Here is a 27,905-nt window from a genome sequence, read left to right on the forward strand (position 1 = left end):
CCCAGTTCACAATCACCAGTACATCATAAGCATATTTTAATAGGTTTCGGGTTTTTACTGGAATATACTTTAAAAACCTGCCAATTTGCTGTGAATGTGATCTTCTTCTTGTGAACATCGTTTGTGGCCTGGTAGTTTTTCTCACATCACCCTAAACTGCGTAAATATATGCGGTTTCTCTTTATACGATATTTAGATGTTGTGATATTGGGTAGAATCATAAATTACGATCTCACTCTTTAGGCGGAGCTTCCTGTCATATCGCTTGCTTCAGTTTATCAGTTCCTAGAAAAACGCTCTGCATTTCACTCGGCTCTGAAATGTCTCCGATAAAGAACTTAAATGTGACTTTTGAAACAATCAGTGACAACAGCAGTTATTCTGAAGGCGATATTATAGTGGGTACAGTCAGTTTCAGACTGACAAAAGAAGCCAAAGTCAAGAGCGTTTATGTAAAAGCCAAAGGGGACGCTAACGTAGAATGGACAGAAGTAGGTGTACCTGTCGAGAGACTGCAAAGTGCGCGCAGGAGATATTTCAAAGTGAAGGAATACTTGGTTGCAGAAAACGATGAAGGTAGGATGTCAAAGTCAAACAGAGTTTGTTGTACTTAAAGGTGTTTGTAGCTACGAAATTTATCAGGAAATTTGGCAATGTGTTGTATTAAAAAGCAAAATTGCTACAGTTAGATTCCTTACTTTAAAAAAAATAAAAGTTTTTTTTCTTTTTATGAAGTGAAGAGTCTGAGGAAAGATATATCCCAAAATAATAAGAACAAAAATCTAAATAAATAAATGAATAAATAAAGACATGTTATCGAGGTGTGCATGATAGGATTCCAGGTCAAACCACAAAAAAGATTGAACTAATTCAAGTTGGTTAACTTGTCTTTTATTATCTGTTATTGGCAGCTATAGTTAAAAAATATTAACACTTTTATCTGTAATGCCAAACAAAACAAAAGCCAGACAAAAGGAAGTATCAATGGGTTAAATAGTGTAGCAGAGATAAAGAAAACAGTTAACTTTGAGAATATGAGATTGAGATCAAATGTTAATCAAACGATTCTTGCAGGGACTGTTCTTCCAAAAAGAGTGCACATCTTTCAGTTCAGGCTCAAAATCCCAGAGGGGTAAGTGAGAATTTGCAGCATCCAACATTAATACATATCTTGCTTTTGCAAATGAATGCATTCCTGATTAGTTCTGTTATACAGAAGGATGCCTTCGTCCTTTAAGGGAAAACATGGAAATATTGTCTACACCTTTGAAGCCAAGGTATCTAGGAGATGGCGACTGCCTTCGAAAGTGCTAAAAGAGATCAACTTTGTGTCAAAGTCCTGTCCACACACTCCTCAAATGATGGTAAACACTAGAGTGACACATGTTAAACATCAGATTTTTGGAAAATGTGTTCTAACTATTCAATAAAAAATGTTTCAGATTCAAAAACCTGAATTACCTTTTACACTTTAAAGTTTTTTGTTTATACATCTTGGGGATAGTCATCAGTTCAAACATACCAACAGTGCAAATGTAACATACAAGAGAATTCAACGTTGATTACCTGGACTAGATCTGAAGCCTAAAAACAACACTGAGGTATTTTCTTCTGCATTTTCTCCACATGAGGCATTTAGTTGATCTGGAAAAATGTTTATTTGGTTTGTTATAGTGTCCACAGTCCAGTTCAGTGCGTAAAAAGATGAGTGGTCTCTCCAAGGGACAGGTCCAGATCTGTGCTACCATTAACAGAGGAGTTTGTTCTCCAGGTAAAGTATCTGCAACGTGCTCTAGCAAATGTTGATAGACTAAAAAAAAAAAAATGCAGCTTATTGTTAATATTTGCTTTTGACAGGTGAAACCTTGTCTGTTGTCGCCAAAATCTGCAACTCCTCTTCCAGGAACACAACGCTCAAATTCAAACTTCAGCAGGTAACGGTGTACAGTTGCCAGGACAACACTAACAGCAGCAAGCAAACGCTGTTCAAAATGGTCGGAGACACTATCCGTCCAAACTCAGAGCAAACTGCCTCCTGCCAGCTGAAAGTTCCCAGCGATGCCATTCCCACCCTCCATAACTGTGAAATCATCTCAGTTGAATATTACATAAAGGTATGAAACAATACATGATTTGTATTACCTCAGAAATGAACCTGCTTTTTTGCAAACATTTGTGGATAAATAATAAAAAGTAAATATGTGTCTTAACACAACATCTTTATTGCAGATTATAATGCTTTACAAGTTTCTTCATCTCTGACTGTTTCCCAGGTATATCTGGACGTTAGTTTTGCCCTTGACCCAGAGGTGGTGTTTCCACTGGTCATCCTTCCTTCTAAATTTGCTCCAGCTCAGAGTCGTGAGGCTGTGGGGCCTGAGACAGTTGAGTGTCCAGCTTACAGCGAGTTCACATCCTCTACTTTCACCACTGGATTGGATCCTATACTCACAGGGTCAGGTGTTTATCAATACCCCACCCCAGATCCCACTCAGCATGCAAATATAACAAGTGATTATAACCAGTGGCCACAAGGTGCTGCTTCACAGGGTTTTTCAGTTCCAGCTTTCATAGCACCATCTGTGCAACATCCAGGCCCTACTGCTCTCCATGGAGAAGAACCTCCACTATATTTGTCCATTTACCAGCATCAGAATGAATGAGTGACTGTAGAAGCTGAACTGGATTTATTAAGCGAATAAGCTAAAAATAAACTGTAAGCAATTTCTTTAGACACTTGGATAATTGTTCAGACATTTTTTCGTACTGAGAATGTTACCTTGAAATGAACTGAATATACTTTTTGGGATTCCTAACCTGGATGATTGAGCATGTGTCAAGACATTTTGTAAATCCTACATATGAATATATTCCTGGTCCCAGACTGTCTCAAGATGTACCATAACGTTTCTGACTCTTTGAGGGTAACGTATCGGAAAATGTGACATAGAGCTGGGCTTTTAGGAGTTACGGTGACTCCAGTCCAATTGACATCCTCCACTGATGTTGCTTTTTTTGTTTTTTCAAAGGCCAAAACATGCATTGCCTACTTTTTGTGCTAGTATTGTGTTTGTGTCCCCCATTGACGATAAAAATAAATATAAGCTCATTAAAGTTTGATAAAACTGAATATTTTAACATTTAATTTAAATCTTTATTCATTCATGTTGATTCATTGGTTCATATGTGCAACAAACTTTTTTGTTCTTTTTACCAAAACATGTTTTATACCCAAGCTTAAAGATCATTAAGTAGGAAATAATTTTGAATCATAAGCCTGACATTTATCAGCTGAAAACAGGACAAAAAATGTTTTGCTCCAGCTGTTTTTATGTGCAGGGAGTAGGGAATTTTATCCCAATAGCATCCTATGTGGTGAATCTTTACAGAGAAAAACACCACATAACCATTCAGCCCCACAAACATTCCTCAAAGACTTGTTGTCTTGCTAAAACAGATTTACACCCCTGTAAACCTAATTAGTATTCCATGGAGTCGTAGCACCTTGGTTGCAGGCAATAACTCATGTGTGCCACAGTGGCAAACATTGCATGTTTACCAGTAAAGGTGGTATCGGTTGCAATGGTTTTCTAGTGGAAGGAGAGACTGTACTGTTAGCATTTGTAAAAAGGTCTGCCAGTCATGGGTGGAGAATAGGGACAGCACTTGTAAGAGTGATCTTGAATAGTTTAAACTCCTTTGGACAGTTGTGAAGCATTTCATTACAAACAAAGAAATCTAAATGATACTTAAACATTTCATCCCTCCTTAAGAGGATTAAAAAGTGTCACATGGTCACTATTTATTGTATTTATTGCTCATCTATTGATATTGTGAATGCTTAGCTCCTCCCACCTGCTGCTGTTGCTCAGACAACACAAGCACATGACCATAGGATAGGCTACTTTCGCCTGTCACCAAAATGGGAAAAGTGCTACTGAATGTCTGTTTTTTCCTCTTCATCATTTTCAAAGGTAACATGTGTCGCTGTTTACCTCATTAATATAGCTGTTATTTTTAAAAAACAGTTTTAATTTTAGCTGTTCGAACTGTTGTAAACATTTCTTAAGTAGCCGAAAGGCACTTTGCAAGTGATGAAGCTGATAAAAGAGATAACAAATTTAATCTGTCTATACAAACAAAAACTGTGGGTGAGAAGTTTAAGGTCATGCCCAAAATTTCTTGTTTTCACTGAAAGCTCGTACATATATTGATAAAAAACGCTGACAGGGTTTGAACCATTGATTTTTACATTAAAATGTTTTTCTTTGAAACTTTCTTTGAAATGTCAAACTATCATATGTTCGCAGCATTCATGCCCTTCCAGACCTTTTTTATTGTAGCTGTAACTTTGTTGAAGTAATGTGGATACATTTCATTCCTTTCTATGCGCCCTGGGACTGGCTTTGTTCTGTTATGTGTGGGTTCAGACAAAGATCATAGCTTACAGCAGCACCCGCAGGTTGCCGGTTTTCATTCCCTTGCAGATGTCAGCATTTTTGGGATCACTGCTTTTGTTAATGGTACCTAATGAAGTGTGAGTGGGTTTAACAGAGAAACAGGTCTGCAGGTGTCATTTTCTCAAAAACCACCAGATCTTTGCCCTATTTGTAAAGCAAAGCAGGTGCAGTTATAACTCCTGTATTACATCAGAACTATGAAAAAACAGCAGTGTTTAAAATGAAGGGCATATTTATAGACTATAACTGATTGACACCTCTAAAGGCTTTTATTTAAACAGCTAGATTTACATTTTTTTATACGTAATAAAGTGTGAACTTCACTGCTTGGTCAGTTAGTCTTGGTTTCAAATGCATTACGCATAGGTTCAGTCAGTGGTTTCAAAGCACAGCATTGCAGAGCTAAACAGATGAAGCTCCATTACAGGATTTATCAACCTTTAAGAAACAATAACAACAACAACAAAATAAACATGTGTTTGTTTATTTAGTTGTTTTACTGTTGAATGAAGTGCTCTTGTGTGGTTACAAACTGCATGTTGAGCCATGTTTGCCTGGATTTGCATGTGTTTGTTCACTTAAGTAGTAATGTTAATGTGGTTGACACACAGAAAATGACTACAGCAGAGAGCAGTTGTAGGTTACCTAGATAAGGTTGTGGTTCTCTACAGGTAAGCCTGTGGGCTTGGTACTGACTGCTAACCAGTTATATTACCTTGTTTTAAATAATAAAATATACAGCTTTTTGCATATCAGACATGCCAAATGCATCTTTTAACAAACATTTATTACATATAATTTATGGGTACTTTAATTATTTATTCTTTTATGTTTTATTTGTATGTTGTCATCCACAGAGCTGTCTGCCTTAAAGATTCAAAACAAGCTGCTGGGTAAATGTCTGCAGGTTACAGAAGGAACCGAAGGAGGTAGAGTGTCACTGGGCGAATGCAGCCCACGCTCACCTATACAGGAATGGCGCTGGCACCAAGAGAGCCAGGCTGTCAGTAACTACCACACTGGAGAATGTCTGACTGCACCAAGAGAGCAATATGAAGGTGTGCATCTGCAGCCCTGTGTCTTCAGAACTGCAAGTGGCAAGGATGGTGATATAAGAGAGCCAGGAAGCCAGGTATGGACATGCTCCAGAAAAGGCCATCTCACTGTGGTAGGGAAGGGGCTCCACCTTACTGCTACAAAAGAATCCACTTTGGTCTTCCTTTCAAGAGGACATAAGAAGGTAATAATATTAAGGATGGGGAAAAGAAATTTTCCACGTATGATAATAGCATCTTAATTACATTATTTTAAATGTATTTAAAAGCTAGAGAATATTGTTGAATGTTTTCACAAAGCTGAAAGATAAAAACGTTTGCCTCTGGTTCTTTAGAAGCAGGGCAGCAGGTGGAGAACACTTGACAGCCAGACGCTATGCAATGGGAAAACCAGCCAACATAAAAATATCAATCCTCACCTACATCTGGGGGAATCGTTGGAACCAGAGATTCTTTCCAGTCATATATCTGATGTATACAGACAGGATGAAACAGGTAAGAATATCTCAGCCATAATTTACCCAGTGTTGTGTATGTGCATGTAAACACATAACCATTTTAGAAGTCTTTGATTGAACCACTCGTATTCGGGCCTGTTTTAGACAATGACTTGCAATAAGATAAATTTATGCAAGACATAGTTTAGGCTTACAATCGGGGTTAAAGTAGTATTCTGGCACCTTTAGTTAAAGTTGTTCTTCTAGTGATGGCATTGAGATATTTGCTCAGTCATTAGAAAATCATGACATCCCATAACCGCTTACACCTTTGACACATCCTTTTTTCCCTCATCCGTGGGGTGTATTCATAGTGCAGACAAAGGAGTGTGCATAAATGGAGTAACAACAGCAAGTGGCAGTAGTAACTTGAAATACAGCTCAAGAGATACCATCAAATACACAAACTGTTTTTGTGAAGCTTGTCTCACAAAATGTGTCTGCAAGCAAATGTGCAGTTGTTAAATTTTCAAAGCAAATGTGCAGTTGTTAAATTTTCAAAGCAAATGTGCAGTTGTTAAATTTTCAAAGGAGAGAAAAAAGTTGTAAATTTACAGTGTAGAACTGGAAAAAGATTTAAGAAAGAGAGCAGAGAAAGATGAGAAATTATTTTCAAAGGTCTATTCATCTCACTGTTGAAATGCTAAATACTCAAAGAGCACTGAATACTGGAGTATGAGCATACATCAGCTGGTCACAGTTTGTACACAAATAAATGTCATACTATTAGAGTACCCAAACTACCCATGTCACACTTAACCCTTGGCTATAACAGTTATTTTTTTAATCCAAATGAAGTATAATATACACTTACGTCACATAATAATAATGATTCTATATTTTTTTATATAGATTTGACTCCTTCTTATTTTAGCACCAGATCCCCTGCAGATCCAATGATTTTTCTCCATGTGGACAGTGGTAAGATCTGCAAATAAAAATAATAAAATAATAATAATAGAAGAGTGAATGTCCAGTTTTATTTATGTAAATATTTGATTTATTGTTGATGTTTGTACACTATAGAAAGCAATATTTACTTTTCCAACACTAGATGGAGACAAATACAAGAGAGACAGCAAAGGTTGTAGTGGACGTAGAGAAGTTTTTTTTCAAACTGTGTTTCGACAAAAACCGATGATATGTATTTGCAGCAGTTACTAGTTAGCAGAGGAGTAAATATGAATTGCATAAAACAAATGATGTTTTTTTTGGTTTGTATTAACATGCACATGTTTATAGAGATTTCCTGGAAAATGGCTATGGTGGTGTTAAGTTTATTATCTCTGTTCCTGGGGAGTGTGACTCTTTTCTTCAGTATTTATGCTGATAGGTGAGTGGCTAAAACACATAAAACATGCAGTATTTATATAGATTCACTATTGGAATAAAACAAGTACTTCTTTACTTTTTAAATACTTAGTAATTTAAAGGTACACTCAGCATTTTATAGACTATACTGTACTTATATAAATATACTTAAAATAGTTTGAAATGATCATTATTATTATTATTATTATTATTATTAAGTATTGGTAGTAGTAGTAGTAGTAGTACACTGTGAGAAAGAACAGGAAATGTCTGCTATACTTATTAAAGGATTTGCAAACATGCGGGCAGTATAAAAGGCAAAGAGTCTGTATTATTTTAAGGAGTTTCCATCCATTCGCTTCTGCTTATCCTTTTCAGGGTCACGGGAGCCTATCCCAGCTTTCATAGGGTGAGAGGCAGGGGTACACCCTGAACAGGTCGCCAGTCTGTCGCAGGGCTAACACACAGAGACAGACAACCATTCGCTTTCTTGTAATTTCTTTAAGTAGTCTTCAGGAATAATTCTCCAAGCTTCTTGAAGGACATTCAAGGCTCTTCTTTGGATGCTAGGTACCTTTTTTCCTTTCTTTAAGATGATCCCACAGGTCCAGGCTCTGGGGAGGAGTCTTTTGGTGTTTGGGTCGTTGTCATGTTGAAAAATTAAGCTGTTGTTCATTAGACGCTTTACAGCTGTTGTTGGATGGTGAATCAAAATCTGATGGCAGTTTTTTGGATTCATAATTCCATCAATTCTTTCACGATTCCAGACATCATTGGCTGAAATGCAGCGCAAAACCATTACAGAGCCTCCACCATGTTTTCCAGATGGCTGTAGGCACTTGCTATTGTACCTCTCTCTTTACCTCCTCCGTACATGATTTCCCTGTTTCCATTCTTAAGGAAGGGTCACCACTGAGATAATTTCTGATACAGTATTGACGAACAAATGGATCCACAGCAGGGCCAGATGTATCTCTCAGGTATCTCAGCACACAATGCTGAGATATGCCAAGAAGCTTGGGAATTTACTTTTTGGTGAAAAAAACAAACAAAACAATTTTATGCCTGTCGAACTGTGATATCTTTTTTTTATTTATTAATTTTTTTCCTACATTCAAATCAGAGATGGGAACAAATTATGTGCTGGTAGTAACAAAGTGCCTAAAGATACAAAAAACCCCCAAATGGTCAGATACAAGGACTGGATTAAAAATGAGCGAAAAGACAGCCAATGTCAGAGGAAAAACTTTGAAGACCTTCAGAAAGCCTGGAGAAATATTGCTCATAACAATATAAAAAATTATAAAAATCTCTGTCTCATTGGAGACAAGGTATAAGAAAAAAGGGGTGGCTCAAGACTTTTGCAACTTTAAATTGTTACACTAAATACAATCACATCCAAAAGAAATCTGAAACAGGAATCTGTGTAGTCCTGTGAAAGAACACACTTGATAGGATAGGTAGCAGCCAGGTGTTGCTAATGAAATGCACTTAATGCACAATTAATTATCAAGTCCAAGTCTATAAAAGCAGGGATTTTGCAAGTTTTCTAATCTGATGCATTCAGCTGTGTCAACGCAATGCCAAAGAGGATGTTTCAGCAAATTCATCCCAGTGTCAGATTTTGCAATGCTTGGAGAAACTGAAAGAAAAAAAGTGTTACATCACATAATTTACAGAATATTAATTATTTTCAGAGAAGAAGCGTTTAATTAAAGCTTCTTCTCTGTAAAAAGAGTTTTGCAGCACAGCAGCAAGTTGCAGCTGATCAAACCACAAGACTGCTGGAACAATTTTCTTTGGACACATGAAATCAGTACAACATGGCATGGCTGGGTGATGATTTGTATTTGTTTTACAGCCGTCAGACCTGGACACCTTGCAGTCGTTGAGGGAGCTTGGCTGAAACTGGGTCATGCAGCAGGATAATGATCAGAAGCACAGCAGCAAGTCTAAAAACAAAAAACAAAAAACAGAAAATGATGGTGGCTAAGACAAAGTCCAGACCTCATTCCAACTGAAATGCTGTGGTGGGACCTTAGGAGAACTTTGCACAAATGAACACCAGCAAACCTCAGAACTGAACTGAAGCAATGTTGCAAAAACGAATGGGCCAAAATTCCTTCACAATGAGTGAGAGAATGAAAGTCATACAGAAAACAAATACTTCACATTGTTGCTGCCAAAAGTGGTTCTATGAGCTACTGGAATGGGGTGTATGTAGTTTTTGAGCAGACAGGTATATAACTATATCTATATAGAGATATGTTCAATGGAGTTTATTGTTATGAGAAAAAAAACCCCAAGAGGGTAGAATCGTTAACATTTTTTGATGCTTTCAGAATAGAAAAAAAGATTCTCGTGATTTCTTGTATAAATACTTGAGGGAATGCTTGTTAGATGACAGTGGCTTAAGCCTTCAATTGGATAAATACTTGGGAAAGTAATATGTGTTTTTTTCTAGGTTCTAAGCTTTACGACGATTAGACGTCCCTGCCCAGTGGTGGCTAGTGTTGCTTACTTCCATTAACATAGATATCCATTTACCTAATGCTTACAGGTATTTCACCAGTGTAATTTACCATTTAACTTTGTCTTTTTTAGTTGTATTCCAAAATTTCTAAATTGCTGCTCTTATTTACATTTTAAACAGCATCACAAACTTTTGGAACTGATTCAAAAATACTGCATGGTTATGGCTGACATAAAATATTGTACAATTATGGCTAATTACTGAAAACCACCTATAGAGGGGGTTTGTCTTGTTGCATGCAAACATTACAGCCAATTTATGGTGCATTTGGTGCAAAGTAAGAATACCGTTGCTCAGTGTAACCATTTGTGTTTTGCAGTGTATATGACAATAAACTTCTTGAATCTTGAAGTTTATAATGACAATAAAAGTTACAGAAAACATGGTATTTTCTTGTGGCACAGAAACTTCCCAGCAGGAGGAGTCGTTCTACAAGACAAAACCAAAGGCTATGTAAAAGTGTTTGTGCAAAAAGACCTGGCTGTTGTTGATCCCTCCTTTTTGATAGATCTGTGTGTAGACCAGACAGTGTCAGGGGAAAAGAATTTGACAAGAGAACAAAGAAACTCTGAACTATATAACTTCTGTTTTGCAAAAATGCACTCACAAGTTTTCTATGTGCTTTAAATGTACAAATATGTCCTTTTTCTTCCATCAGAGAAAGTAAGTCTTGCAGCTCTCCTGCCGTGGTTGAGTTTATCCTAATGACAGGGCACAAAGTTTACTGAACAAAATACAGAAATCTCGAAATGACATCCCATCCCCTGTTCCAAACCACATCCACATGCCAGATTAAAAATTGGAGGTTATATATATATATATATATATATATATATATATATATATATATATTTCTCTTTTGGTGAAATGTGTCAACAATTTTGCTTCTACAGCTTACAGCTTTTCATGCTTGTATTGGCCTTAAACCCAACCCAGGGAGGTATTATGAAGCAACTTCAACAAACCCAAGATATTTTTTATCTTTGAAAGATAACAGCCACAGTGCCACTAATCTATGCCAAGGGTGAAGCCAACTCCTTTTAAATATTGATATTGTAGTGGCATAGAAACCGTCTTCTCAGTTGTTGGGTTTTTTTTTCAGGGTTTTTTTTGGTTTTTTTTTTTTGCTATATTGTAACAAATCATCTCATCATAAGCAAAGAAAAAACTCTTTTATAACTCTTAGAATTTGTTTATGCTGGCATGACTTCTATGTATTGCTACACCAGAAAGACTCAAAAAATTATTTTCGTATCTGAGTCCCACCCTAAAACAGGTCACAGGTAAATCTGTCCAGGTTTTTGTAATATGATTGCATTTATCTAAAAGGGATTGCCGCTAGGTAATCAATCGCTGGCAACAGTAAAACCACAAATTTCTTGCATTACAAATAATTCAAAAACAAAATATGTGGACTTGAAATAAAAGCATGTGAGAGGATGAAGTAATGATTTCAGATTCACAATTTATTTCAGGTCATTTGCAGACATAGTGTATAAATGATTGTAATAACATTGTCTGGCTACACTGACCTATAGATACACCCTTCATTCAGCATGGCTCATGTGCACACCTTCAAACATCTTTTAGTGAAAGTGTTGACACCGAGTGATTGTCATTTTAAATCCAGTCTGTCCGAGTACTGAGAGAAAACAATGGAAAATGTATCACCGCCTGTGTGTGAAACTGCGTGTGCACAGTCATGTCTTTATAGGTGGTGGCTGGTGGTGACATGTGCATGAAAAAGAGGTGTGTGAGAGAGTTAGTCAGCACTTTTAGTACCTGGAGGATTACAAGTTTTCACAGGTTTTTATTATATAATTCCTTTTTTTACTTGGTTGTTTTGATGCAATGGAGCTCTTAAAACTTCTGCAATGTAACATAATTGTATTTGTTAGTGCTGGTTGAAAAAACAGAGCACCATCAAAATGGTTGCAATATTTAACACAATACAGGATTTATGGTACCTGGCTTTGGATAAACAATAGATGATTGGTAGAACATAAAACCCTTTGCTTTTCATCCCATATTGATTATATCACATCAGACAGTAAAAAAAGATGACGCAACAATTCATGACACCACTGCACATTTAAAAAAAAGAAGATTATATAAATACTAATCAGCCATTAGACCAGGGGTGGGGAACTCCAGGGCTGGTCAACACACCTGAATCAAATACTTAGTTCATTACCAGGCCTCTGGAGAACTCCAAAACATGTCGAGGAGGTAATTTAGTAATTTGAATCAGCTGTGTTGGACAGTGTTTCAATACTGTCCACAGCAGTTCACCAGTTCATTTCACACCTGTCTATGATTAGAAACTAGGAGACGATTAGCAGGAAGGAACAGAAACAGCTATAAAGAAATGTTCACATGTGGCTTCTTCTTTGAATGACAGACCTTTAACCTGAATTTGTGGGTGGCAAACTGTGTGATTTCTGCAATTGATCCTAAACCCATGTAGTGATTATCATGACAGCACCATGCCTGTTTTTGATGCAATACAGTCTGAGGGACGGAGGATCATGTATTGATTTAGATTTCTCATATTCTTGGTAACTTTTGATATTATTAACAGTAGATAATGAACTAAAACTTGTCAGAATTTTTCCATGGTGGAACATTATTTTTTAGATGCCATTGGTGAACCTCCGCCTAAGATGTTCATGACCTTGTCTTGCTACTGACCTGTTGCCAGTTATCCTAGTTAGTTGCAAAATCTCTCTCCAGATATTTCTATTTAGTACCATTTACTTATCGAGTCTTTTTTTTTTACCCCCATCCCAACTTTTCTGAGACAGGCTGTTCCCATTAAGTTACAAAGGAGCTAATATTTTCTAATTGAATAGTAAAATGTCTCATTTAATATAAATGTAAACATTTTAAACATAAATTTGCTTTCTGTGTTTTATTGTGACTAATTCATGGTTGTATGATATTTGTGAATCATTGCATTTTATTTCTATTTGCATTTTACACATCATCCCAACATTTTTTGCAGATTTAAAACTGGATATTCCAAATACATAGACACACTACACACACACACACACACACACACACATTGTTCACTTTGATACTAATTGTGATTTACAGGCAAAACACAAGGCTTCAAATATTTTAAGATTACACACTGAAATACTGCTGAGTTTTAAATGTGCTTTGTGCTGCATTTTAGGTATCTGGGTTATTGCATTTTCCATAGCCTTTAAATATTCTGTTGTTGATGATCATGTGGAGAAATAAATCACTGAATCACAGGTTAGCCTTGGCCAAAGTATTGAAGTACTATAACCTCTGGAGCTTTAGGGTATATAGCATTTATCACACATGGCCTGCACATGGTACCAACATGTTCCATACTACGCATAGCAAAACAGACCATAAGTGTCTGTTCATGTGTGAAAACATTTTTATTGCTCAAACATAGAGTGCAAGTTCTTTGAACTTACCCAGGGAATTCATATAGTGTTCTTTCTTTGTTTACTTCTTCTTTTCTTTAATCCATACTGACAGACATTATGATATTAGGTTAAAATATCTGTGCATTTGTCAATGTCTCTGATATCTGTATTTCATCTTTCCTGTGAAAAAATGTTGTCTAGCTGGTAAGTCTAGCCAGCTGCAAATGCTTTGATAAAACTCCGGCATGAGCAAATAGTGTGGCTTAAAGGATATAACGGGGATTCAATAGGTACATTCGGTACCAAACCATGTAATAATGAATGAATATACTTGGTATGTGAAATGTTATATTGAAAGCATTATATTGTTTTAGCATGAAAACATTCTGTTTTGGGTAGAAGGGTTCCTTCTTTAACTCGAGCTTTCACTGGCGGTAGATGTAATACTAAAAGCTTATGTGTCTCACCTCTATGATTACTCCAAAATTTCTTGTAAGGTAGAGGACCTGCTAGAACAAGCAGCATTTTTATGGCCAGTAAAAGCAGGGTTTTTTTCATGGACAAATAAGCGTGATCTTTTGCTTGGATTCATTTGGTGACGCTGAAGATGTATAAAAGTTTTTGTACTTGATTTGTATCCACTGCTAAGAATTGTGGCAACTAGAAAACCTCACGAGCACCTATTCAAATCTAAGGGACAGTAACATTTAATGTTTAAATGTTTTCATTTTTAAGTTTCAGAGCTATGATGTCCAGCTATCATTTTAAGAAGAAAGGGCAGCATTGAGAGCGCACTCAGTGTTCTAATAATAAAATTGCAATGTTTATTTTACCAGTGTTTCCTAGATCACTAGATTAATGATTTTCTGCTGGATTAATCTCATCTTTTTGCCACAGTTATAGACTTTACTTTTACTTTGTTTGACTGGTAGTGTATATACAACATAAAGGTTTTAGAGCACCCCAATTTTTCCTTTTTTTTTATTGAAAATTCTGCAGATTAATGTCTCTAATGAAAGCATGATACAAATAAGCAACTGGAGTTAAAATAGAAATTGCTGAATCAATTTATAGACCAAAATGTATTCTAAACTTTTGACAGATCAAAGTAGCCACCTTTGGCAGAAATAACAGCTGAACACACCCGTGGCTTTCGTTCTACAATAGAAATCAAATATTCTTCAGAAAGTTCTTCCGACATGTGTTGCAGAAGTTCCCATAAATGTGTGGCACTTGTAGGTTGCTTTGCTTTCACTCTTCTGTCCATTTCATCCTAAACCAGCTCGATGGGGTTTAAGTCTGGAGACTGTGTTAGACACTCCATTTTTTCAAACTTACCATCTTGTTCTCTTTTCCTGAGGTAATTCTGGCTTAGCTTGGACTTTGGGTCATTATCTTGCTTTAGGATGAACCTCTGACCAAGTAGGTGCATACCAGAGGGTATTGCATGGCAATGCAGAATGCTGCAGTAGCCATTTTGGTTCAGGGTGCCTCTGACTCTATACAAGTCAATGACCCTGAATCCAGCAAAACAGCCCCAAACCATCACACTCGTCCTGTCAAACCTGCAACTTAAAGTCTTCTCTTCACAGTTGAAACTGAGACTTGTTTACTATGACCACTATTAAACTGTGCTTGAAAGTGTTGCCCTGTGAGCCACCTTAGACACTTGTCCTCTGATTCAGTTGTGGCTTTTTATTATCAGTTGTGGCTTCCTGTCAGAGTTTGGACTAGTTTCTGAGTGCCTTTGATGGTGAAGGAAATTGTACTGACACCTTGAATTTGGCAGTTTCTCTTTAGGAAAGACCTACATTTTTAAGTGTTATGATGGTGTGTCTCTCTTCCATTGTTACTTGCCTCTTTCCTGCAATACAATACTGTTCACCTGATGCTCACAAGGGTATGGTACCACAGTCTGTTCCAACACTGCTTTTGTGCAGACAAGAGGGGGTTGTAAGTAATCCAGAAAAGTTGGAACACCTGTAGGAATTAGTAGCGCCAGCTTTCAAGGCTCGATCAACCATTGCTGCAGAACGGCTTTAAATTGTTAACCCATTTTGTGTTCCCTGTAAAAGGTCTTTTGTATAGTTTGGACATGTACAGAATTTTTCATTTTTAACGTTACCTTTTTTTTTAACCTCTGGCAGTTCACCACTTCCCTTTGTACCATTTCAAGCTATTCACTGGACTTAAACAAGTTGAATTGTAATAAATAACTGGAAAAAATTGGGGCCTGTAGTGTACATTTTTATCTCCATTTTATCAAAGTCTCTGGTGTAGATTGCCCTCATAGGGATTAGTTTGTGTTGAAGAGTCATGTGATGCATGAAAGGCACCTTATGAGCACAAAGAGTGTCTGAAACGGAAAAAGCAACATAAGAAAGCTGATAACGGCTGTTGTCATAATAGTTATTTCCAACTGTGAAGCCAGCTAATGCAGAAAAAAAAAACAAAAAAAAAACAGGCCGACTCAATAAAATTCAGATGTTAACATTTGTCATCAAGACAGAAAAAAGAAAAAGGTATAAACCTATCCATTTGAAAATATAGGCTGTTTTCAGGAAGGAAAAACTCCCTTTTAACAGGAAGAAACCTCTGGCAGAACCAGGCTCAGGGAGGGGCGGGGCCATCTGCCGCGACTGGTTGGGGTGAGAGAAGGAAAACAGGATAAAGACATGCTGTGGAAGGGAGCCAGAGATTAATAACAAGTATGATTCAATGCAGAGAGGTCTGCTAAGACATAGTGAGTGAGAAAGGTGACTGTAAAAGAAAATTCAATGCATCACGGGCATCCCCCAGCAGCCTACACCTATTGCAGCATAACTAAAGGAGGATTCAGGGTCACCAGATCCAGCCCTAACTAAAGAGCAAAGTGCTCTAATGGGGTTATGTGGTACTATAAGGTCATTAAGATAAGATGGGGCATGGTGTTATTGCAAAAGTATGAGCACCCTTGATAATTTTCATGATTTTCCTTCATAAATCATTGGTTGTTTGGATCAGCAATTTCATTTAAATATATCATATAGCAGATGAACACAATGATATTTGAGAAGTGTAACGATTTGACAGGTTTGATGGTTTCATGGATAGCCTGCTTTAAGTCACACCATAGATTTTCAATAATATTCAGGTCTGGGGACTGAGATGGCCATTCCAGAACGTTGTACTTGTTCCTCTGCATGAATGCCTTAGTAGATTTTGAGCAGTGTTTAGGGTCATTGTCTTGTTGAAATATCCAGCCATGGCGCAACTTCAACTTTGTCACTGATTCTTGAACATTGTTCTCAAGAATCTGCTGATATCAACTGGAATCCATGCGACCCTCAACTTTAACAAGATTCCCAGTACCTGCACTGGCCACACAGCCCCACAGCATGATGGAACCGCCACCACATTTTACTGTGGGCAGCAAGTGTTTCTCTTGGAATGCTGTGTTCTGTTTCCACCATGCGTACGGCCTCGTGTTATGCCCAGATAACTCTAGTTTCATCAGTCCACAGCACCTTATTCCAAAATGAAGCTGGCTTGTGCAAATGTGCTTTAGCATACCTCAAGCGACTCTGTGGCATGTGCGCAGAAAAGGCTTCTTCTGCATTACTCTCCCGTACAGCATCTCCTTGTGCAAAGTGCGCTGAATAGTTTAACGATGCACAGTGACACCATCTGCAGGAAGATGATGTTGCAGGTCTGGTGTGTGGGTTGACTATGACTGTTCTCATCATCATTTGCCTCTGCTTATCTAAGATTTTCCTTGACCTGTCACTTCCGGCCTTAGAACTGTCCCTGTGGTCTTCCATTTCCTCACTATGTTCCTCACAGTGGAAACTGACAGTTGAAATCTCTGAGATAGCTTTTTGTATACTTCCCCTAAACTATGATGTTGAACAATCTTTGTTTTCAGGTCATTTGAGAGTTGTTTTAAGGCTCGCATGTAGCCACTCTCGAGAGAAGATGCAAAGAGGAGAAAAACTTGCAATTGGCCACCCTAAATACCCTTTCTCATGACTGGATTTACCTGTGTATGTAGGTCAAGGGTCAATGAGCTTACCAAACAAATTTTATGTTTCAATAATCAGTGCTAAAGGTATTCAAAACAATAAAACAGCAAGGCTGCCCAAATTTATGCACCTGTCTAATTTAGCTTAAGTAAATTTTGCACACTTTCTGTAAATCCTATAAACTTAATTTCACTTCTCAAATACCATTGTGTTTGTCTGCTATATGATATCTTTAAATGCAATTGCTGATCCAAACAACCAATGATTTATGAAGGAAAAACATGTAAATTATCAGGGGTGCCCAAACTTTTGCATATCACTGTATGTGGGGAGCAGGATTTTGAATTCAATTCTGGATTTAACAGGGAACCAATGGAGGGAAGCCAATATCAGAGAAATATTCTCTCTCTTTCTAGTCTCTGTCAGTACTCTTGCTGCATTTTGAATTAACTGAAGGCTTTTCAGGGAGTTTTTAGGACATCCTGATAATAATGAATTACAGTAGTCCAACCTAGAAGTAATAAATGCATAAACCAGTTTTTCAGCATCACACTGAGACAGGATATTTCTAATTCTAGAGATATTGCATAAATAGAAGACAGCAGTCCTAAATATTTGTTTAATATGTGCATTGAAGGACATGTCTTGGTCAAAAATGGCTTCAAGGTTCCTCACAGCGTTACTGGAGGACAAGGTAATGCCATCCAGAGTAAGAATCTGGTTAGATACCATATTTCTAAGATTTTCAGGGCCAAGTACAATAACCTCAGTTTTATCTGAATTAAGAAGCAGAAAATCAGAGCTCATCCGGGTCTTTATGTCTTTAAGACATTCCTGCAGTTTAACTAATTGGTGTGTGTTATCTGGCTTCATCGTAAGATAAAGTTGAGTGTAAACTGCATAGCAGTGAAAATGTATTCTATGCCTTCTAATGATATTGCCTAAGGGAAGCATGTATAATGTAAACAGAACTGGTCCTAGTACTGAACCCTGTGGAACTCCATAATTAACCTTAGTGTGTGAAGAGAGAAAATACAATCCTAAAGGCAGAAAAAGCACAAACAAGCACAAATTCTGCTGGTTGAGCAGCGACTGAGTTTGATTCCCTAATCCGGGCCTTAAATATTTTAATGTATATGGGTTGTGTGTCTGAGGTGGGGTTCATTTTGAACTGTTTTTATTTTATCAAGTATTGTTTAACTTTTGTAGTTTTTGCTAAGGAACGGTTGTTAGGTAAATTGTGAAAGGATTTTGTTAATATTAAGTTTAACGTATAATTTATCCTTTTTTGTGTATAACCCTGCTGATTTCGTCCCTTTTGCTTCCAGGCTGAGAGCTGAAGGTGGTGGAGGGTTTCCCAGCTGACTGTTATTATGTGCTGTGTGTGTGGTTGGTGCCAGATTCTCTTCGCAGTTGAGTGCATGCTCACAAGTGTCTGGGGTGATCTATTTATCTTTTTTATTTGTTGAAATCGTCTCCCCGTCAAGTTGACCATCCTCAGTTCTGAACACCAACCCCCATTCCCGTTATGGTTGAATGTGTAGAGTTTTAAAAAAAGTTTTCTTTGAGTAACGAAGTATAACTTTTAATTGTGAAATCACATCTCCTGCCTCATATTAGTGGAACAAACCTGTGTACCTTACTGGTGTTAGTACTTATTTCTTTGGGTGAAATTCCAAAGGCAACTTTTGGTAGCCCTATAGCTATAGTGAAAACAGTGAGTATGAAGGGCAAAGTACTGAATTACTCTTTTATACCTTGCTCCCACACTTGTTCATTATTGTAAGATATATATTTAGTTTGTCAGAAGGGGATAGGCGCAAGCTAGTCTGTCTGAGAAGTGAACCTTTATGTGTCACTTTAGCTTATTTTTATGACAATGTTTTGTACTTTTTATCTCATGTAGTCAGAGTACAGTCACTTTCAGAAATGAGAAGCACTTCTGACAAACAGGAAAAAGGAATATCAGGAGAGTAACATGAACCACACTTACGTTATGCAAAAACAAAAAGGAGAACTTTACTGCAATCATTCAAAAGCATTTCCCCTCAACCTACATCCAAAATTTAAAGAGTCATTGTCCAGTCTGACACCTAGTAAAGGACCAAAAGGATATAAAATAACACACCCATCAATAGACACCGATGAACGTAGGCAATATGTTTCTATGAAATAAGACTTTTTTTCACACTAGTTTCAAGCATGGAAATGGAATTTAATATCTTTAAATAACATTTATTTAGAAAATTTGGTCAAAAATGAAACACGTGTGGATATAAGAAAGAAGCAGATTTAGTTGCTTCAAGATTGTCTTTGTAAAGGGTAGAAAGATTATAGCCCTATAACCCTCGCTACAATCTCTCTACCCAAGATAACAGAGGCAACAGTTTGCACAGGTATGATAATGTCACTGAGTGGCGCCTACATTAAGTGAAATGTACTACTTTCATTATATAGACAAGATAGACAAATGTTTGAACATGCTTATGTTTGATTGTTTTAATATCCCACTGAAATGGGCTGAGAAAAGCACAGAACAGGATTTTTAAAAATATTTTAATCTAACTAAGTATATACAGAATATAAAGTATGTAAAACTCCATAAAAAGATTATCTAAAATTAAATTGGTGTAAAGCATACAATACTGTTAAGTCTGGTGTTGTAGATACTAAAATCTGAAAGTTCATGTCATAAAAGAATTAATGTAATTCTTTGCTTCTGAATTCATATTTCAATTCACACAGTCAGTCTCTAAACTATGACACATAAACATGCAACTGTACAGAAGGTAATCTGACATCTATCTGGGGAGAAGTCCCAACAGAAACAATTGTTTGAGAACAATAGTTGTGTCAGGAAGTAAGTGAGGGTGGGATACTATGTATTTACAAGTGCATGTTTTTTAAGTGACATTTCTCTAACTGACTAACACTCGTTTCTTTCTTTCACAGCCTCTCTGGAGTTGTCTTTGGAAGTCACATTGGTGAGTCGGACAGTCTCCTGCTCTGTGCTCTCTTTCCTGTCACGTACTTCCCCTTCCATGTGGAAACCAACCATCAGCTGGTATATCATTACACCAATGAAGGTACCAAGGAATGGAGCAAAAACAGGGACCAGGAACCAGCCTTGTCTAACCCTGGATAGAGACAGAATAAGAGTTAGTAAGTGTTAGTAGGGATCACTGTAAAGGCAATGTGAAGGAAAAGTAGTTAAAATCTGTCCACTGACGTGAAAACCTCACTCCCCCAACCAGCTATAGCGGTGAAAAGACGTGGTCCGAGGTCTCTGGCAGGATTCACTGCATAGCCAGAATTAAAGCCCATAGACAATCCAATGACCAGAACCACAAATCCCACAGTGAAGGCTTCCAGCCCTTGGGGGATGGGGTTGTTGTAAGGATCCACAATGGCCAGAATGCAAACTATCAGTGCTGCTGTGCCAATAATCTGTGTGGTAAAAATGAAATGTAAGAGGGAATCCCATCTATATTCTGTTCTTAAAATTTGTGTATAAAACCAGTTTGCATTTCAAAAGACTACCTGATCAAAGAAACCGTTGACAAGGGTGAGATGGTTTCCAGGATAAGTAGCAAAGATGCCAGCTGTGGCGTCAGGTCCAGTCACATTAAAACTTGCTGGATGGTCCCACAGGGCATCTAATAAGATCCAAATAATAAGATGTTTTTAATTATTACTGTTGTTGCTGCTTAAATAATAAGATATGATAATTACATATATATATATATATATATATATTGTATATTTATCTAATAATTATATAATAAGATAATTCTGACTCATCACTAGAAGTCTTCACTTACCATAGTACATGCCAAAAATAATAGCAGCACCAAAGAAAGCACCAATTGTCTGAAAGAGGAAGTACATGGGGAACTTTCTCCAGCGCTCTCTTCCAAGCAGACACAAGGCAAAAGTTACTGCTGGGTTGAGATGGCCGCCTGCAAATGCAGATGTTGACATTATGTCAGTGTGTGCAGTCCATAATCACACAAAATCACAGCCTTGCCTAAAGTAAAACAAAAAAAGCTCTAAATACATGTTACATAACATAAACATCAATAAATCAGTTTGCTTACCTGATATTTGGCCACAGACCAAGATGCCTAACGTAGCAGCAAAGCCGAAGGCAAAGTTGACAGTAAGGAACATACCATGGGAACCACCGCTCAGCACCAACTGGGCCACAGAACCGCAGCCAAACATCTGGAGACAGAGCAGAGAAATCAAGTTCAATTGGGTCCCAATAAATGAATACACTAGTTTTTGGTTGTTTCTCTTGTAGAACAGTTAATATAATGAAAAATTCAATGTGTGTTTTTGTTTAAATGGGTCTATTTAAATTTGACTAAATGTTTTCTGTCCGTTTGTTGCATTGACTTTTGTTTGAAATGAAGAAAACCTTTCCAATTGCTCTGAGAAATGCATTCTGCATATCAAGACTTTACAAAGTTTTGTGTACGACATCAACCATACTCAGCATCTCAGAATATAAGTATTGTACATTAGAGGCCCTGTTAGTCAGTCAAGGTGAGATTAAAGAATGTGATCATTATTTGTGAGACCTGTAAAACAAAAACCCACTGAATGAGACCTGTTCTGAATGAAATCCATTGTTTTAACAAGGGCAGGCAGGAGAAGACTACACCGCATGTACAGAAAGGTCAGTATGTTGACCTTGATCGGAGGGGAACTGTCATTATTCCCAAGTGATTTATCCAAGAAGGGGGAAAAACAAGTCCTAATCCACTTGGAAAGAGGATAAAGATGGTTTGGGAACGTTTTTCTTTATCAACAGCACCAGGGTGAGGTGTTCCGGGCATGTCCCACCGGGAGGAGGCCCTGGGGCAGACCAAGGACACGCTGGAGAGATTATATCTCTCGGATGGCCTGGGAACGCCTTGATGTTCCCCTGGATAAGCTGGACAAGGCTGGCTGGGGAGAGGGAGGTCTTGCCCCTCCGCTTAGACTGCTGCCCCTTGCGACCTGGCCCCAGATAAGCGGAAGAAGATGGATGGATGGCTGGATGGAACAGCACGAAACAGGATCTGTCAAACTGTGTGTTCAGAGTACCTCGTGATTATATTTGTGCATATATCCATGAGTGTTCTTTGGATGTGCTTGTAAGTGTAGTATGTAAGCGTCCATGCTTAGGCTTCTGTGCTCTAAGCCCCATGAAGAGGATTCTTTTCACTGAGATCAGATGACATAAATGTTGAGGTTAGTCTGAGGGAACCGCCTTTAGAGGGACTGGCGCCTGAGGAGTGCTCATTATCACTGTGCTCAGTGTAAACTCTCCTCCTACGATGAGACCAGCCGTTGCTGGAAAAATAGGATATAGCTGAGTCTTATGCTTGAATTGTGCTTAGCTGTTTTATTTTTAGGAGTGTGAACAAAGTCTTTTTGATACTTCTTAATGTCATAGGCACTGGATTACAAATGATCAGCCATTAGCTTGTGAGTGTCCATTTCCTGATTTAGATCGCATTCCACCAGAAAGGTCTCATTTAAATCTGATACTAAATTTGGACACAAGAAGAGCTACTTCCAGCTTGCAGAAGCACTTCTAGAAGTGCTCATATTCAGTGATTCTGTGCTCTTTTCACAAATTACAGTTACTTCATATGTTTCTGTCATAATGTAGCTTAACTGCAACCCAGCAACAAACATTCAAGTTGCTGATTCAGCATTTCATACATCTATAGTGCCACATTTTAGCACAGCCAGGGAGCTTATAAAAGAACTGCAGAGCAGTCAGCCAACTGAAACAGACACTTAGGATTTGTCTGGGAGTGAGAGGCCTGAAACCGGTCTCTGTGGGATCTTTTTAAAATCAGGATGAAGAGCCTTAGAGGAATTCCAACAGCTACTCTCCAGATGAAAGCACACTGCTTTTGAAGTGGAAAATGGATTCCACCTTCACATGGGTTTAGCACACCAGTTGCAGTGGCAACCAAAGACACAATCTGCTGCTGATGCTGCTGCTGCTAAATGGCTTCCAAGGTCAAAGCCAGTTTAGACTCAGTGATGAAGCATTTAAGCACGCTATACTGACAGAAAAGTTACTCAGTCAGTTCATGACATATTTTAAATGCCTTTGACTAGAACTAATTTTTTCCATATGCAATGGTCAATTTGTGAGCAAATCTACCATGAATTTCAGACAATATTAAAACACGCACAGCTGCACACGCCCAGTGAACATGAGTTCATCTGGAGACATTGAAAATCACAAACAAAAATTAAGAAGAAAGAGGAATTTTTACGCAAGATATTATTGCATAAGAAAAATGTGGCACCTATTATTCTGCCACTGAACATGTCCTGATGAATAACTTCACCACACCTTTGTGTACTATCAGTAGTCACACCAAGAGTTACACCATTACAGGTCAAATATTTCTAATTTCCCATAATGATTTAACATAGATCAATCCAAAGTGCTCAAAACAAATGTAGATCATATACATGTACATACAAGGGATATTTTAATCAGGGGTAGCCTGCTTCTGTGAGTTTATTATCAGGTTATTATCAGGTTTACAGATCACATTGTGCTGCAAGATTAATCATGTTTAGTCATTAAAAGAATACGCTGCCTGCTAGAATTTAAATTATTAACTGTAAAATCCATTTTATTCTTGGCGTCATTTCAAAATAAACAACTTTTAATGGTATACTCTGGAGTCTATATTTCTACAGTATATCTATATATTTCAGTTAGCAAGCAAAAGTTGTCCACCTCACAGTTATTGTTTTGATGCCTATTTTAACCTTTATGTTTGAGACAATGCAAGATAAAATTCTATTTTGTCTTTGGTCGGCCTCTGTCTTTAATACTGATACTGAAAACAAAAACAACAATAACAAATGTGCTGTGCCTCATACTGAATTATCATCATTACTTTGCATGTATTAACTTCCATGTTCATGTGCACATATATAACTCCTTTTTATGTGAAGAAAGGGTGAGGTTGCGCCTCTGGGATCCTACACACAAACACACACACACACACATATATGTATATAACAGATGAGCAGGGTTTATTCATAATAGATAGCATTATTTAAAGGATGAATATTGTTTTAATGTTGTGTTGAGATTATACATGAATTCCACGCATACACGCACAGACACAGGTGCACACATTCTTACGCTTCCACACACTTCTTACCACAAGGATGAGAGTGCCAAGACACTCTGCCAGGGCTTGACGAAGCAGCAGGTTGCGGATCTGGAAGAAGCGGGACAGTTTATCCAGATAATGCTTTTGCCAGCCCATGTCTTCTTGTCACAGGTTGAAGAGACTGTAAGAAATGACACAAACACACACACACACACACACACACAGTTGGTAGAATTTCCTGAGTGCCTGTGAAGCTGAGAGGACTGAGTTCCTCTTTTATAGCCAATGGTCTCGGATGGCCATTCTGAGCTTGGACCCACCCCTCTATACCCCGCCTCTGTGCTAGCTTGGTTTTGTTACTGACCTGTTCACTCCCTCACCACCTGTCACGCACAAACACCCATACACACAGACACCTTTTTTTCTTCCTCAGGACATTTTTGCATTGTAAGGTAAATACTTTAATATGATACTTGTCAACACTTTACCCTCCTTTACAACCAAAAATAGTCTAACCAAATAAAATGAAGTTATATATTTAAACTTAAATGTATGTTTAAGTTTACTGATGATGCTTGTTCTCTGTCCCTCAGAATTTTGATTAGAAGTACTCACTGTATGAAAAATAAGATATAATTATATATTTACTAATACGCAGGTATCCTGGGTTTTTCATTTGATTAAAAAAAGCAAATGTTGGAAAGAATTCCTATTTCCACTCATTGGGAAACAACAAGTGGAAGCAAATCCAAACTTACCTGGTTGCCACAAGAGCCATATAGCATATAGAATGCTCTATATATATATATATATATATATATATATATATATATACATCTTGACAAATGAATCTCCATTATTTTCAAAGCAGTATATTCTGAACCCTAGAGTTCCAGAGTTATCGGAGCACACACACAAATACACACACATGTGTAATTCATGCTGTTTGCCACCAGTACTGGATCATTCCCAGCTAATCACACACGTCTTCTCTTCTTCTCTTTCTGTCACCTTATTTTGTCTGTCCTTTTCTTATGTTCCTCTTCTGAAACTTCATCACCATACATTATGTCTCCTTTGTCTGGTTAGAAATGTGAGAACATGTGCTCTGTAAGGCCTCGGCTATGCTGGTATCAACAGGAATCTGGATCCCATTCTAAAATACTCCTGTTTTTGTCTGTGTGTGTTGTTGATATTGCCAGTTTTTGCATGATAGTGGAGTCCATCAGCTGGAATTTACCCAAGGACTGCTAAACAACTGTGCACACGTTTATAGACACATAAGACTGCTTATTTAAAATGTCAACTTTCAAAAATTCCACTTTCAGGCATACAGAAAACTTTTTGTCCATAATTTATGGAGATGTTATTGTGTAAAAGGCAATCTGAGTCATTGCCAGCCAGATATGTCAACTCGAACATGGTTAAGTCACGTTGTGCAACATTTTACAAGGAACCTTTTTTTGACTAGGAGTAGGCGTCCCCTGAGGAGATTACTGAGGAGAATGCTTCCTAAACCAACTTTGGGGAAAGCAGGATTCTAAAATTTTAGAATTTGATGTAAATTTATATGAAGGGAAATTGAAGATTAGTGGGGGGGAATAGATGATTCAGCAGAGAAATTTCTCATTACATTGATATTGACTGGTGTTATTTCTTCTTGCTCTTGTATGTCCCCCTTTTACACCTGCGTTTTCTACACACATCCACATTGTTTGCTCAAAAACTGTCAATTTTGCTAACAATTAACTGTTATTTGGAGGCTAAAAGAACATCGTTTTTGTATGTATTCAGTTTTTCAGCTCAAACACAATTTCGAAAGACAGTGGAGCTGCATTTTTCAGCCATGTGGTTTTATCTAACTTTTCCTGGAAGAGTTTGGCTCAGAAACTGGACAGTTAGTGCGAAAGTGGAAAAAATGGGGATACCCACAAGAATTTAAGTCCATTTTTTGACATCCTTACAATTAACACTGTAGTATGATGAGCAGGAGAAAAGCCACAGAAGCTACCAAGAAATACACAGCCTTTGTCCTGAGTCTTCCCCCCTCACTGTTTATAGGCCCACCAAAAAAAAAAATAAGTCGCAGACTTTGGCTGAAAAGGTAGCTCCTTGTACCTTTGGACTCTATTGTATGAATTTATTCATGCTGTTCATACTACTCAATTCATCTGACTTCAAAACACTTAAAATATTCTTCTGTCTTCACTTTTCTAAAGCCTGAAAACAAGAGCCCAGAGTGAGTGCAGATGTGGCAAAAATATGTTGCCTACCCCAGCTTCACTATTTCAAACTTTTTAACTATTTACTAAAAAAACATCTACGCTGATATTATTGAAGTTTTTGATCTGTGGCCCTATGTTCGACATGTGTGCCAGATGTGTCTCGTGTAGGAGTGGCAATACTGTAGTTGTTTTAGAACCAGAATTCAGTAATATACAGGTTTCCTGTGTTCAGAATACAATGACAGCATCACTATACATTATTCACCTGCTTTGATCAAAACCCAATGGAAGATGTATGAATTTTTTTCGTCTGTTAGCTCAATAATGAAATCTATTGATCTGAAATCTGGCTTACCATCTGAGAATACATAAAGCAATTAAATACATGGATTTTGTTCATAAAATCTTCATTTATACAGTACTGTGAGAACGTCTTCAGCCACCTCTCGTTTCTTTATACTTTTCTGGGAAAATGAGAAATAGGTGTAGTGATTTACCGAAAAGCATGGGAATACAGCATATGAGGTATGAACAGATTTTCAACAATTCTAATATGTTTGAAAGCCAGTATTTGGTGTGGCCACCTTTATTCTTCAACATCTGAACTCTCTTTGGCAAGCTTTCTTGTCATTTCTTCAAGTAGTCTTCAGGAATAGTTGTTCAGGCTTCTTGAAGGATAACTGTCTTTATGCTCTGTTCTCTGTCATGATCCCACAGTGCTTTAATAATCCAGTAATCTGAGCTCCGGGGAGGCCAGTTAATGGCTGATGGTGTTCCACTGCATGTTCTTCTGTCTGCGTTTGTTTTTACTGCACTGGCAGTGGTGTTTGGGATCATTGCCATGCCAAAAAGAAAAAGAAAAAAGAAGCCATTGCCAGTAACAGACTTTTAGATGGCATTGTATGGTGGATCAAAACCTGAAAGGAATTTTCATGTTTACAACTACAATCAAAGCCAACTTTGTGGATAATTAGTTTATTAATGCTCATTGAAGCAGTTCAACCTTTAAGATTAAGCATCTCTCAAGAAAATCGTGGATGTAAATGGGCAGCATTAAACGAGCAAGGAGAAACAAGCTGACAGAGGAAACTGGCACAAGCACGGGGAAGACATGCAAACTGCACCCAAAAGGAATTTTGAACCTTTTTTGCCGCAGGGCAATTGTGTTAAACACTAAGCTTCTGTGCTTATGGTTGTCCTTTTGTTTTAGTAGGGAAATCAAGTTTGACCAAGATATACTACAAGAATTTAGCTTCCGCTGCCTTTTTGCT

The 27,905-nt window shown here is 37.6% G+C and overlaps 3 protein-coding genes across 3 annotated transcripts; 2 read left to right on the forward strand and 1 right to left on the reverse strand.

Moving 5' to 3' along the window:
* Positions 1-279: 279 nt before the first annotated feature.
* On the forward strand, positions 280-3,075 carry LOC146376013 (arrestin domain-containing protein 3-like). The gene is made up of 6 exons (XM_084947144.1): positions 280-576; positions 1,075-1,132; positions 1,217-1,364; positions 1,675-1,771; positions 1,858-2,114; positions 2,274-3,075. The coding sequence occupies exons 1-6, from the start codon at positions 321-323 to the stop codon at positions 2,661-2,663; spliced, it is 1,206 nt and encodes a 401-aa protein (XP_084803270.1). The 5' UTR covers positions 280-320; the 3' UTR covers positions 2,664-3,075.
* Positions 3,076-3,762: 687 nt separating this feature from the next.
* Positions 3,763-7,365, forward strand: LOC146376014 (uncharacterized). Its single transcript, XM_084946757.1, has 5 exons — positions 3,763-3,974; positions 5,318-5,700; positions 5,851-6,010; positions 6,865-6,942; positions 7,123-7,365. The coding sequence occupies exons 1-5, from the start codon at positions 3,923-3,925 to the stop codon at positions 7,347-7,349; spliced, it is 900 nt and encodes a 299-aa protein (XP_084802883.1). The 5' UTR covers positions 3,763-3,922; the 3' UTR covers positions 7,350-7,365.
* Positions 7,366-19,161: 11,796 nt separating this feature from the next.
* LOC146376015 (aquaporin-3-like) lies at positions 19,162-24,961 on the reverse strand. Its single transcript, XM_084946924.1, has 6 exons — positions 24,458-24,961; positions 21,362-21,488; positions 21,086-21,223; positions 20,805-20,920; positions 20,494-20,711; positions 19,162-20,401 (listed from the first exon to the last, which is right to left on the reverse strand). Exons 1-6 carry the CDS (start codon positions 24,563-24,565, stop codon positions 20,191-20,193), a joined length of 918 nt encoding a protein of 305 aa, XP_084803050.1. The 5' UTR covers positions 24,566-24,961; the 3' UTR covers positions 19,162-20,190.
* Positions 24,962-27,905: the final 2,944 nt, after the last annotated feature.

Source organism: Perissodus microlepis, chromosome 12 (assembly GCF_051167445.1).
Source record: "Perissodus microlepis isolate ML-2025 ecotype Zambia chromosome 12, ASM5116744v1, whole genome shotgun sequence".
Classification (NCBI taxonomy): domain Eukaryota; kingdom Metazoa; phylum Chordata; class Actinopteri; order Cichliformes; family Cichlidae; genus Perissodus; species Perissodus microlepis.

Coding starts and splice junctions, on each gene's coding strand:
- LOC146376014 (XM_084946757.1), top strand. CDS start 3,923: ATGGGAAAAGTGCTACTGAATGTCTGTTTTTTCCTCTTCATCATTTTC. Junction 6,011..6,864: donor ATACAGACAGGATGAAACAG/GTAAGAATATCT, acceptor TTTTTTATATAG/ATTTGACTCCTTCTTATTTT. Junction 6,943..7,122: donor TGTGGACAGTGGTAAGATCT/GCAAATAAAAAT, acceptor AGAGAAGTTTTT/TTTCAAACTGTGTTTCGACA.
- LOC146376015 (XM_084946924.1), bottom strand. CDS start 24,565: ATGGGCTGGCAAAAGCATTATCTGGATAAACTGTCCCGCTTCTTCCAG. Junction 21,489..24,457: donor TTGGCACTCTCATCCTTGTG/GTAAGAAGTGTG, acceptor CTCTGTCTCCAG/ATGTTTGGCTGCGGTTCTGT. Junction 20,712..20,804: donor TCAACGGTTTCTTTGATCAG/GTAGTCTTTTGA, acceptor TTTACCACACAG/ATTATTGGCACAGCAGCACT.
- LOC146376013 (XM_084947144.1), top strand. CDS start 321: ATGTCTCCGATAAAGAACTTAAATGTGACTTTTGAAACAATCAGTGAC. Junction 1,365..1,674: donor CACACACTCCTCAAATGATG/GTAAACACTAGA, acceptor GGTTTGTTATAG/TGTCCACAGTCCAGTTCAGT. Junction 2,115..2,273: donor CAGTTGAATATTACATAAAG/GTATGAAACAAT, acceptor ACTGTTTCCCAG/GTATATCTGGACGTTAGTTT.